This window comes from Squalius cephalus (assembly GCF_949319135.1).
Source record: "Squalius cephalus genome assembly, chromosome: 2".
Lineage (NCBI taxonomy): Eukaryota > Metazoa > Chordata > Actinopteri > Cypriniformes > Leuciscidae > Squalius > Squalius cephalus.
Window position 1 is genome coordinate 4,937,666 of NC_137123.1, and position 12,923 is coordinate 4,950,588.

A 12,923-nucleotide genomic window follows, 5' to 3' on the forward strand; every position below is an offset into this window, starting at 1 on the left:
TTACTACATGATCAAATATCTTTATAAAACTCATTGAGTGTGATATTTGTCTTGTGTTGACAGTTGTCCAGTTTTCTACCAAAGAAGTTTAATGAAGAGCTTGTCAGAGTTTATTACAGAACAACTGATGATCAGACAGCTGAAGATAAGATGGAGAAGTTGTTGTTGGAAGAGGCTGAGAAGTGCTTTCAGATCTGGTGTACAGAACATTTTGGACTCCCCTAGGCAGCTGAATTATTGACATATAATTCTTCTCTGAGACTAAAACAAAAACATTTTTAACATTTTTAAACTATCTTTTAGAATTAACCATGTTTCTGGCTGTAAAAATCTGACTTTTAGATGATCTAACATTATGTACCTGACTTCCCCTAACTAACTCTAACATTATGATAAACTCTTACTTGACTTCCCCTTCTAGATCTAACAATACAACAAACTAAATCTTACTTCCCCTCCTCCCCTAACCTTGTGACAAACTTTGGACAATGTACCAAAATGTTCTGCTCTTTGTCTGTATTGTGTCATGAAATAATGAGTAATCAACTGAACTCTTAACCCTTTACAATGTTTTTTTAAGATTTGAAATATTTTTGCTGATGCCAATAACTGAGGGTAAAAAAAGCTTGCTTTACCAATTGAACAAATCATATTGATAGAAGGTGACATGTTAGTCATGCTGATCTTATTTTTGATGTGTCTGTCTTTATCCTATTAAACCTGATGTATTCTTCTTTTTGGGTGAGATTCTCTGGAGAACTGCCCTGAGATCTCCCGGCCATGATTAAAGCATTTAAAGGACACTTGCTGAAGTCTGTCTGGCATTAATGCTGCACAGCAAGATAGTTAGGAGAACAAGTGAGAGATAGGGGAAGTCGATTGTAGACGAGGCCCAGATATAGTAAACGTCGACTGTAGATGTTCAGGGACATCGATTGTTGACGAGACCCAGATATACTAAACGTCGACTGTAGACGTTAGGGGACGTTGATTGTAGACTTAGGTCAGGCCTGAAATAGGTTTAGGAAAAATCTACCACACCACATACAGCGAGGAATGACGGCCCTTGGGTGGCTCACTCCTGTTTGATTGTTGATATCTGTTTGTGTCAGTGTAGGTTAAGTTTTTTGAGCTCATGCTTGTTAAAATCTTCTAACTGATTGTTGTAATATTGCTGGATCTCATGCTGCAGTTACACAGGGTTTGTGATGTAGATATATTAATGGTGCAACACAATTGTTAGACTGATTCACTGGTGTCTTTTGAATCTATTTCATGATGATTATAAAACCATCAACAGGTAATCATCATCACCTGATCTCATTTCACTTTAGCTTTCTTTGCTGCTGCAAATGTGTTCGACAAACACACTGTCACTGCAGCCAAAATTAAACAAAATATATAATAAGAGTTAAAGAGGTCATATAATGCCATTTTTATACAAGCTAATATGATTCTTTAGGGTCTAAATTAAAAGTTTGTTATATACTTTAATTAAAAATTCTCATTAGTATTGTAAGAAAACACTAATTTTACCTGGTCAAAAACAGCTCTGTTTTCAGCACGCCGTTTAAGTGCATGTGTCTTAAAATGATAATGAGCTTTGCTCACCCCGCCCTCTGTTCTGTGCGTACACCGTTTGTAACACAATAACACAATATCCATAACGCATTGTTCATTATAAACGTGGGATTATGAATTATATTGAGAACGTCGTACATAGAAAACATGCCGTAATGTACCCTGAGTGTAAACAGCCGCATCATCGTGAAGCGTGCTAGCGATTTGCAAAGATTAATATAAATATTAATATAAAGGTTAATAAAACGTTACACTCACTTCTTCTTCTGGAGGTGCAGCAGGAACACGAATAGTTGGTACCGATCCTTTTTTCAGGAGCAGCTTCTTAGAAAAACAGCTTTATACTGACCCTCGTTTGTAAAGCAGTCTGGTGTGTGAAATGATTCACGCAAACATGAGAGCATTGCTGTTGATCGTGGGGAATATTCCCTTCGAAATCAAACTCAGCCACTGCGTCTTCAGCGGTTCGGATTTAGGAACATCAACATGATGCTGTGATCGTTATTACACCCAAGAACAGAACACCACAATCGCTTAGACGCCATTCTGCTCATAGACAGTGCTCCAGCGTATCAACAATGACCGCGCCGGTCCGCGCAAACTATGATTGACAGCTCGCTCACGAGCGAGGGCAGGTCTGTGTTGAAACGCTGCTGTCAATCAACAATCATGGGAGGGGCATTGATTTTGTGACATCTTGATTTGAGATGGGGGAAAACATATAAGAAGATATAAAAAATAAAAAATAAACACTGGATGGATTTTTATCATTTTATGATGGTTGAGTATAGGCACTGCCAACAAACATTTCAGTACAATCAACTTGTAATGGAACAACTAATGGAAACACTAATCACTGTTATGGTGACTTCAAATGAAACACATTAGAGTTAAACACTTGTTGATTCTCAATAAAAACTTTTTTAGACGTCTGACAGAAATAAAGTCAGTCTGGTTAGCAGAGGTGGAAAGTCCAGGTTCAGAAAGTAAAAGTTCTCCTCAGCAAAAACTCCAGTGTTAAATTAACTCTCCTGGGAGTTTATTTGGCTCCAGACTCAAGAGTGTTAAAGTTAATGAATTATGTAATGATAATTTAGTGATTGATTGAGTGATGATTGAACATTATTGAAGACACCTGATGTTAACAAGCAGAATCACCAAAGGAGAAAAAAAAAATCACAATTTAGTCGCCTTTATGGAGCTCAGTGTTTGATTTAGTTGGCCTCTTGACCTTTACATGTTTAACTTTAGATTTTGTTTGATTGTTGTATCTGAGTTATTACAGCCAGATGAACAAAGAGAAAAGGTGAACAGGTGGTGTTGGTTATATTTTAACATAATCATCATTTGATCTGAATCACTGAACTCATTTAGAGCCTAATCTCTGACTTAAATGTATATTGGTCATTACAGCATCACAGTGATTCTACAGAATAAGATCCAGATTTTTCAATATAATCCAAATGATTTCTTAAAAGTTGTTCTATAAGAAAAAATATAATACTTTTCAAAGTCTTTTGATCAGAACAACTTTTAAAAAATATTTTTGATTATATTGAAAATGTTGAAAATAGTATGGTCAGAACAAAAGTGGATGTTACATGTTCAGACGACATTTTCGGGTGAAAATTCTTATGTTGGTCATACTTACAAAAAGTAGAATCTGTGATTGCGAATGACAGTATCCACACCACCAGCGCGGTGATTGCCAGCCGCACATTCATCTGCACTGTGCCATGCCAAGGCACAACGCTCATATAATTGATAATTCCGCAAATAACTGCAATTGCAGATTTTGAAGAGAGGTGACAAAGAGGAAAAACTGTGGACTGCAGCTTTAAATTCATATGGCAAGAGACAACACATTATTATGTACAGTGATGTGTGTCCCTGTTGTATCTGTAACAATAACCTATAGTGTTGTATCTGTAACTATAACCTAGTCTAGTGTTGTATCTGTAACTATGAGTGCAGGCAGAATCAGCATGAGGATTAACTGATACATGATAATCTAGTCTAGTGGGAAATCTCCACATTTCTACAGGTCTTCATTGCCGTCCTCATCGACACATGTGCATGATTTTGTGCAAATACCAGGCCCTTGCAACTCTAGGGAATCTAGACCAGCAAATAAGATAATTGTGTTTGATCCTATTAAAAAATCCACTTTTGCATGTTAAAACCCCAAGCTTGTTAATATTTCTTTCTTGCCCTTTATATTTTTCTTATAGCACTAATCAGGTCGCTGTTCTCTGCAGTGTTATACATTGATGTGTTTTTTGCTGTACATTGTGGGATTTGTATTAGGGTTTGAGTGTTTGAGATTTAGCTCTTAAAATGATTCCCTCATCAATGCCCTGAATACTGAACAAGGGAGTTTCCAACCAGCAAGTCTGGGAAATATTCTGATCAAATCATTATGAATTCACATTATGGTCTCTGTTGCAAAAGTTTATGAAGAAAAACCCTGCATATTTTTTTTTTTTTTTATTGAAAACAAAGGTGAGCCCAATGCTTAATTACATTGCCCAGTGTGTCAAAGACGGGTTCTTCACCTTTATTCAAATATCTAAAGCACATGATCAAATCTTTATGACACACCCTCACATTTTACTGCCAAGAAGCTTCCTGATAGCATGCTGTAATGTAGTGGGTTGAGTCTGGGAATCTATAAAATCTCTACGCAGTTCTACTGATGCTCATTATCATCATCCTCTTTTTCTTCGACTAATAAATCAACAGATCATTGAGAGAACGTCAAAATGTCTGAAAATACAACAGATGTTGAGGACATTCTTTGTGATGTAAAAAGGATTTACAAGAAACATGAAGGTAATGTTTTCACTTGATTAAATTTACACTTTTAATTTATTTATTACAAATTACATTTTAGCAAAACATTAGAATGTAATAAATGGTTACCTATTAAATTCTAAATATGTATAGTACGTTTTCAATTCACAATCTGTATAACCCAATTTAAAGACCAAAAACAGGGGCTAGTAATGTTTTTTTGTGCCATTTTCCTTTAGTAAAAGGAATAGTTCACCCTAAAATGAAATTTCTGTCATTTTTTATTCACCCTCAATTTGTTCCAAACCTGTATACATTTTTTCGTTCTGCTCAACACAAAGAAAGATATTTTAAATAATGTTTCTAACCAAACAGTTTTGGGGCACCATTGACTTCCATAGTATTTTTTTCCTACCATGGAGGTCAGTGGTTCCCCAAAACTGTACAATACATACAATACATTCTTCACAAATATCTTCCCTCACTAAATGAATTTTAAATTTTTTTAAATGCAAAGTTTCAATTCTGTATCACATATGCGATTCAAAATAGATGGAGTTTTCGATGGAATAGCAGATGATCCACATTTATGCACATTTTGTGATATCGCATTAATGATTACAATTGCATAAAGTTCGTTCTCTTTTTAAGCTGAAACTAAATATTTCTAAGAGAGTATTTCTAACAGACTAAATGTCTCTCCACAGAGAAAAGAAAGACACAAATTGCAGAGAATTTGCAAAATGTCATTCAGATTTACTCTCTGGACTTTTCAAAGGACATCATGAAGGTAAGTGATGCGTCAAAAAAGGAGAGGAGAATGTTTCCTGCATAGGCCTATACATTTAGCCTATAGCAAACAGAAATCAAGTCACTATATAGTCATATGAATACATGGTGCTTGATTGCTGGTATATTGATGTCTTGGGCTGAATCAGTCATGCACATATTTGATAGCCTAACAGGACTATCTTTCATTTTTAACACGTATAGTATGCCCTAACCAATGCAAATAATGATCACTTTTGCTGTGTGACAATTAATATTTTCTATTCTCTAGATTTTCAACGACCCCATTCATGGTCAGATTGAGATGCACCCGCTGCTGGTGAAGATCATCGACACTCCTCAGTTTCAGAGACTCCGTCACATCAAACAACTGGGAACAAAACATCTGGTGTTCCCTGGAGCAACTCACACTCGCTTCGAACACTCCATTGGGTAATCTTTTCTCCATCTTTTTCGAGCCTGGACCTTCCCTTACGGAACAAAAAATATATGGGAATATACTGCAAAATATAATGGGATATATTACATAATACTTTCAATATATGGGAAACTAGTGCTTAGATTTTTCAATATACTGCAATGTAGGCATTGACCATGCATAGCTATATATATATATATATATATATATATATATATATATATATATATATATATATAAATTGCAGACAACCACGGCTTTTTTTTTTTTATAAACCGTATTTTTACAGTGAAATATTAAAAAGTCAAGGGTCAAGAACCCGACTAAAGCAAACACTGATGACCTTAACCCTTTAGAACCTGAAGCTACAATGGGTGTTTTTCACATATTTTGTTTTTTGACTGTAAAATTCAGTGTGCTATCTTCTTGTGCAAGGTGTCATCTTTTTCAGAAAAAAATAGCTTTCAACAAATTACAGTTATTGACCATAACTGTGTGTGAGTTTGTAAATAGAATTTAAATAGACAAAAAAAAAAAGAGAATAAATTTCCTGTTTTTTATTTAGAAAAAAGCCCCAGAAAAATCTCGAACGAAAGAAACTAACACATTAAAGTTGAAAAATTAACTATAATACATATATACAAGTCTTTTAAAGACATTGGGTTGCACAGTTTTCATTTAGGACACTTTTTTTTCCATACACGCACACACATATACAAATGCATGCATACATAGGCACGCACACATACACATGCACACACCACATGCTAAGATACGTGAAAGAGTAACGGCCATCTGCCTCCCAAGTTTCTTTTATTATTTTATGCAATCCAAAACACTCTAACCTGCAGTGCTTAAAGGGATAGTTCACTTTAAAAATTAATTTTTGATATGTTTTAGCTTACCTCAAGGGCATCCAAGATGTAGGTGTCTTTGTTTCCGCAGTAGTTTCAATTTTGATATTTTTAGGTCAAACCGTTCTTGTCTCTGTCATTTCATGCAGGTCTATGGTCACTGGCTCAAAACACAAGCACAGAGTCCAAATTAAACAATTCCCCATCGTCCAAATTAAACAATTCCCCATCATAAGTACACATTGATGGCCTAAGACACGAAACGAGCGGTTTGTGTGAGAAAACGAACAGTATTTATATCGTTGTTATCTCTTGAAAACAGCACACGTCCAAATGATCTGACGGCGCGGGCGGGTATAGATATATACATAGATGTCGCCTTGGCTACTGCAGTTCATTGGAACGAAACCGTAGCCAAGGCGACCTCTATGTATATATACCCGCCCGCGCCGTCAGATCATTTGGACGTGTGCTGTTTTCAAGAGATAACAACGATATAAATACTGTTCGTTTTCTCACACAAACCGCTCGTTTCGTGTCTTAGGCCATCAATGTGTACTTATGATGGGGAATTGTTTCATTTGGACAATGCGGAATTGTTTTAATTTGGACTCTGTGCTTGTGTTTTGAGCCAGTGACCATCGACCTGCATTATATGACTGACAGACAAGAGCGGTTTGACCTAAAAATATCAAAATTGAAACTACTGCGGAAACAAAGACACCTACATCTTGGATGCCCTTGAGGTAAGCTAAAACATATCAAAAATTAATTTCAAAGTGAACTATCCCTTTAAGCAAATAGTAGCAGTCCCCAATCAGAGGCGAACCTACACTGAATGGGGGCCTCAGGCAAAATTAATCAATTTTTTAAAATATATTTTATATAGGCCAATATGTTTTTTTTATATATAATATATTATATATAAGATTTATTTTTGTTATTGGGCTATATATTCATTACCTAGAAATATAATTAAACAAAAAGTAGTCAAAACACAGAACAGAACATAGCCTAAGTTGTTTATTTATTTATTTATTTTTATGTGGCAGCAATGCATCACCGTAGACATAAGCACTCATCATACAAACCTCAACAATGGTGACAATCAAAAAATAATTCAGCTGCATAATTTATTCGGTAACACTTCACAATACGGATGCACTAATATGCATTAATTCATGCTTAACTAATGCACAGATAATCATGTGTTAATGTATGGCTCATGTAGAACTAAACCATTAATTAATGATTACTTCATCAGCAACTAATAAAGATTCTATATGGTTAATATATTAAATAATATATGAATTGTTATTAATTAAATGTGTCATAATGTATTAATTTCTCAATAACATATTTTATTAACTAAAAGTGCAAATTAATGTGGTAATTACCACAATTGGTCAAAGCAATGTACTTCAACTTCCAGTTGTCTGCTTTAATTAATCATTAACTAATGATTTGCAAATGTATCATTATATGACTTTACTTGTTGAGGCACATGACTATTAACTAATTGTTCAGTAATATGCCATTTATGGGTTTTTGACAGTTTGCACATGCAGTGAATGTAATGTCAGGGAATGTGTTTGAAGGATGGGTGAGTTGGGCTGCACACAAATATCAGCACACCAGAATCTGAACTCCTGACGCTGTTACACTGTGTTTACACTGGACGAGACTAGCTGTCTACACTGGACATGACAGACCATCGCAAGTCCATTTGTCCTTCGTAACAGAACTAGCACAAGAGCTCTGAGTACGTCAGAAATAGAATGTGGCATCAGTTTATTGTCAGAGTTTTGTCGTGTAGCGTCGTGCTGCATCCAGTGTAGTATCACTGATTACAATAGGTTCTATTGTCTTTGTCCAGTCTAGACACAGTGTTATGAAATAGCAGCGCTCGACCGCATGTTCTCAGTGTACCACAACCTCAAGCTTAACCTGACATAGTCCTGTGCATGAACAACAAGGTTCATCGGACTCAGTGAAATCTTGGTTGTAGACGGTTGGAAATTGAAATTCATGGCTTAGTGTGGATGTCAAAACCAAAATGGCATATTACTTAACAATTAGTTAATAGTCATGTGCCTCAACAAGTAAAGTTATAACAAAATGATACATTTGCAAATCATTAGCCAATGATTAATTAAAGCAGACAATTCAAAGTTGAAGTACATGACTTCAACCCATTGTGGTAATTAACACATTCATTTACTACACTTTTAGTTAATAAAATAAGTTATTAAGGAATTAATACATTATGACACATTTAATTAATAACAATTCATATATTACTTAATATATTAATCATTTAGAATATTTATTAGTTACTGATGCAGTAATCATTAATTAATGGTTTAGTTCTTCATGAGTCCACCACTAACACATGATTATCTGTGCATTTGTTGAGTTTCATATTTTTCAATAGTGTTTCAATTCTTTAAATCATCAATTACAGAAAAAGCAGTAATGTGTCTGTTATTAAAACAGCCATGCTGATCTGCTTTATCAATGCAGAAATGTTCTCATAAACACCTGCAATTGCTGATAATACACCAATTTAAAGAAAATCAAAGGTCAAGAGTCCAACTAAAGCAAACACTGATCTCCATGATGGTGACCTCAAACGAAACATTTTCAATAAGACATCAACATCTAAACGTCTGTTAATTCTCAATAAGATCTTCTGTAGACGTGTGACAGAAATAAAGTCTGGTTAGTAATAAGTGAAGCTGGTAATGCTGTTTGTGGAGTTGTTTCATCAGATCTTCAGAGAGTTAATGTCTTTTATCTTCAGTTCATCTAAGGCTGTGTCTGAATAAAGTTGTAGTTTGTGTTCTTATTACTCTTTCGAAAGATGATTGAAAGAATGTATAAGGAACATCACACTAACCTTTAAATAACATTCTAGTAACATTAAGGAAACTGGACATTTTATGTTCTTGGAATGTTAGAAATCAATGTTCCTATAATGTTGAATTTTAAATCAAAATTAAGGTGAAAGAACATTTTTGAGGAACATTATACCTTTTAAAACATGTTCCTCTAATGTCAAGAAAACTGGACATTTTTCACGTTCCCAGAACCATCACTGAATATTTGGAGAACTTTCTTATAACAAAAGTCTGTTAGCTGGGCTGTTCAAATCCTTCCTTCCCGCTCTGCCAGAAAACGGCTGTCATTTGCTGACGGAAAGCATGAAATTACGTAATAAGCCGTATATTGCTGAAAAGCACATGTTGTCTACTGTCAGGGGTAATTTGAATGGTTTTGATAGTGCAAACAGTTAAAGAGTTACCCCTCTTTCACACCACAAGCGTGAGCGGCGCGCGAGCGGCGCATCCGCGCAACTTCATCGTTACTGCAGCAGCAGACTCCAGCGAGTATTCACACTGGAAGCATAGTACAGCGTCACAGCAGCGGCTGCAAACCGTGTTTGGCAGACAATATAACCATTTCAAACAATGGGTCAGTTCTTTCAACATTTTTGTTTTTATAATAATACTCCTTACTTTCACCCAAAACGAATAATTAAAAAGTTTAAATGGGTAAATACATATTTGTTATACTTAATTTTCTTTTCTGGCATAATTGTTAAAACACTAGACATTGGCATTGTTGTTAAAACTCTTGACATGCTTATTCTGTGCATTTTGAGCACGTTTTGTGTTAAATCACATTTATTTTGTCCATCAAAAGCATTAAAAGTGTGCTTTCACTTTAATTGAGCGTGAGCAGCACAGCAAAAAATAGATTTCTGCTGTTCACGCGACGCTCCTGCTTGACGCTCACACGCTGCTCCTGCTCCCGGTGTGAATGCACTCATTGATTAACATGGACGCCGAAAAAAATAAGCGCTGCTCACGCGCTGCTGACGCTTGCGGTGTGAAACCGGGGTTACAGTAAAATGAGTACAGCTTGCTGGTATGTGTCTGCGATGACCCAGCCGGTTTAAAAGGGTTAATGGTGACTGTAAACAGAATTTTCATTAAAATATCAAAAGCTAAACTTCGGTTTCTTCTCAATTATAAATTTTGTTGATCTATTAAATAATTAAAGTCAATCTGGTTAATAACAAAATTCCATAACGGGTTATGGCTGGAAGTCAGTTGTTGTTTCTCTCTTTTTTGTTTCTGTTCTTGTTTCGCTTTCCTTCAATGATTCTGCTTATTAATATCAGGTAGTTTTGCTAATGGTCAATCATCACTTAATTATCTCATTAACTTTCACACTTCAGTATTATTTTAACACCCAGTAGTGTGGAAACATATTTTATGGTGGGCCGGAAGGTCCAAAAATTGGATCTGTATACACACTTTCCTCACGCAGCTGGCGACTCACTGCGAGTCTAATTGAAAATTAACAGGGGTTTAACTCTATTATGTTTCATTTGAAGTCACCATAAGAGTGATTAGTGTTTCCATTCGGTTTTTCTGTTCTCTTCTTTTCTTCAGTGATTCTGCTTGTTAACAGGCTTATTAAGGGTTAGATGACTCCACATTTAATATACACAGATTTTGTGGCTCAGATAAGGTCCAGTTGTGGTTTATTTCTTTGCTCTTGGCTGACATGTGGCATTGCTATGGCCTGCTTGTGGCCCAGATCTGGCAAACAGGAGCGGCCCGCCCAAGGGCCGTCATTCCACGCTGCATGTGGGCCAGATCATCTTTCCACGTGTGCCAGATGTGAGCCGGATATGGGACGTCACAATGTTGCTATGTTGGGTCACTCTCCTCACACAGCGAGCGACTCACTCTCCTCAGCAGGCGACTCACAGTCAAGTCAAGTCATCATTTATATAGCGCTTTTATCAATGTAGATTGTTCCAAAGCAGCTTTACATTAATAATAGGAAATTAAAGTAAAGTGTTTTGGCTTTATAGTAGCTCTAGAATAAAGTTATTGTCCAGCTAAAGTTAGTTTAATTGATTCACTTCCGTCGCAACGATCATTAGTTATTAACTTAGGGGCCGCTAATACGACACCGTTTTAACAGAAAACTCTCAAGTTCTTTCTGCGCAAACTTCAAAAACGCAAACCAGTGAGAATGCTGATGGCGAGCACATTTTCTCCTCACACAGCGGACGATTCGCTCTCCTCATCTGGCGACTCACTCTCATCACACAGCAAGCGACTCACTCTCCTCAGCTGGCGACTCGCTCTCCTCATCTGGCGACTCACTCTCATCACACAGCAAGCGACTCACTCTCCTCAGCTGGCGACTCACTCTCCTCACACAGCAAGCGACTCACTCTCCTCAGCTGGCGACTCACTCTCCTCAGCTGGCGACTCACTATCATCACACAGCGGGCGACTCACTCTCCTCAGCTGGCGACTCACTCTCATCAGCTGACGACTCACTCTCCTCAGCTGGCGACTCACTCTCCTCAGCTGGCGACTCACTCTCCTCAGCTGGCGACTCACTATCATCACACAGCGGGCGACTCACTCTCCTCAGCTGGCGACTCACTCTCATCAGCTGACGACTCACTGTCCTCACACAGCAAGCGACTCACTCTCCTCAGCTGGCGACTCACTCTCCTCAGCTGGCGACTCACTATCATCACACAGCGGGCGACTCACTCTCCTCAGCTGGCGACTCACTCTCATCAGCTGACGACTCACTCTCCTCACACAGCAAGCGACTCACTCTCCTCAGCTGATGACTCACTCTCCTCAGCTGGCGACTCACTCTCATCACACAGCAAGCGACTCACTCTCCTCAGCTGGCGACTCACTCTCCTCAGCTGGCGACTCACTCTCCTCAGCTGGCGACTCACTCTCCTCAGCTGGCGACTCACTCTCATCACACAGCAAGCGACTCACTCTCCTCAGCTGGCGACTCACTCTCCTCAGCTGGCGACTCACTCTCCTCAGCTGGCGACTCACTCTCCTCAGCTGGCGACTCACTCTCCTCAGCTGATGACTCACTCTCCTCAGCTGGCGACTCACTGTCCTCACACAGCGGGCGACTCACTCTCCTCAGCTGGCGACTCACTATCATCACACAGCGGGCGACTCACTCTCCTCAGCTGACGACTCACTCTCCTCACACAGCAAGCGACTCACTCTCCTCAGCTGATGACTCACTCTCCTCAGCTGGCGACTCACTCTCATCACACAGCAAGCGACTCACTCTCCTCAGCTGATGACTCACTCTCCTCAGCTGGCGACTCACTCTCATCACACAGCGGGCGACTCACTCTCCTCAGCTGGCGACTCACTATCATCACACAGCGGGCGACTCACTCTCCTCAGCTGGCGACTCACTCTCATCAGCTGACGACTCACTCTCCTCACACAGCAAGCGACTCACTCTCCTCAGCTGATGACTCACTCTCCTCAGCTGGCGACTCACTCTCATCACACAGCAAGCGACTCACTCTCCTCAGCTGATGACTCACTCTCCTCAGCTGGCGACTCACTCTCATCACACAGCAAGCGACTCACTCTCCTCAGCTGATGACTCACTCTCCTCAGCTG

At 38.2% G+C, this 12,923-nt stretch overlaps 2 protein-coding genes across 2 annotated transcripts in view; both read left to right on the forward strand.

The window, feature by feature from the left end:
* LOC307154498 (deoxynucleoside triphosphate triphosphohydrolase SAMHD1-like) overlaps positions 1-802 on the forward strand; it is a 34,505-nt gene extending 33,703 nt beyond the window's left edge. Inside the window, exon 15 of the mRNA XM_079864502.1 lies at positions 64-802. Coding sequence (XP_079720628.1) covers positions 64-225 — 162 coding nt within the window. The 3' untranslated portion in view covers positions 226-802. The remainder of the gene's footprint in view (positions 1-63) is intronic.
* LOC307154466 (uncharacterized protein) overlaps positions 1-12,923 on the forward strand; it is a 138,212-nt gene that overhangs the window by 69,955 nt on the left and 55,334 nt on the right. The window lies entirely within an intron of this gene.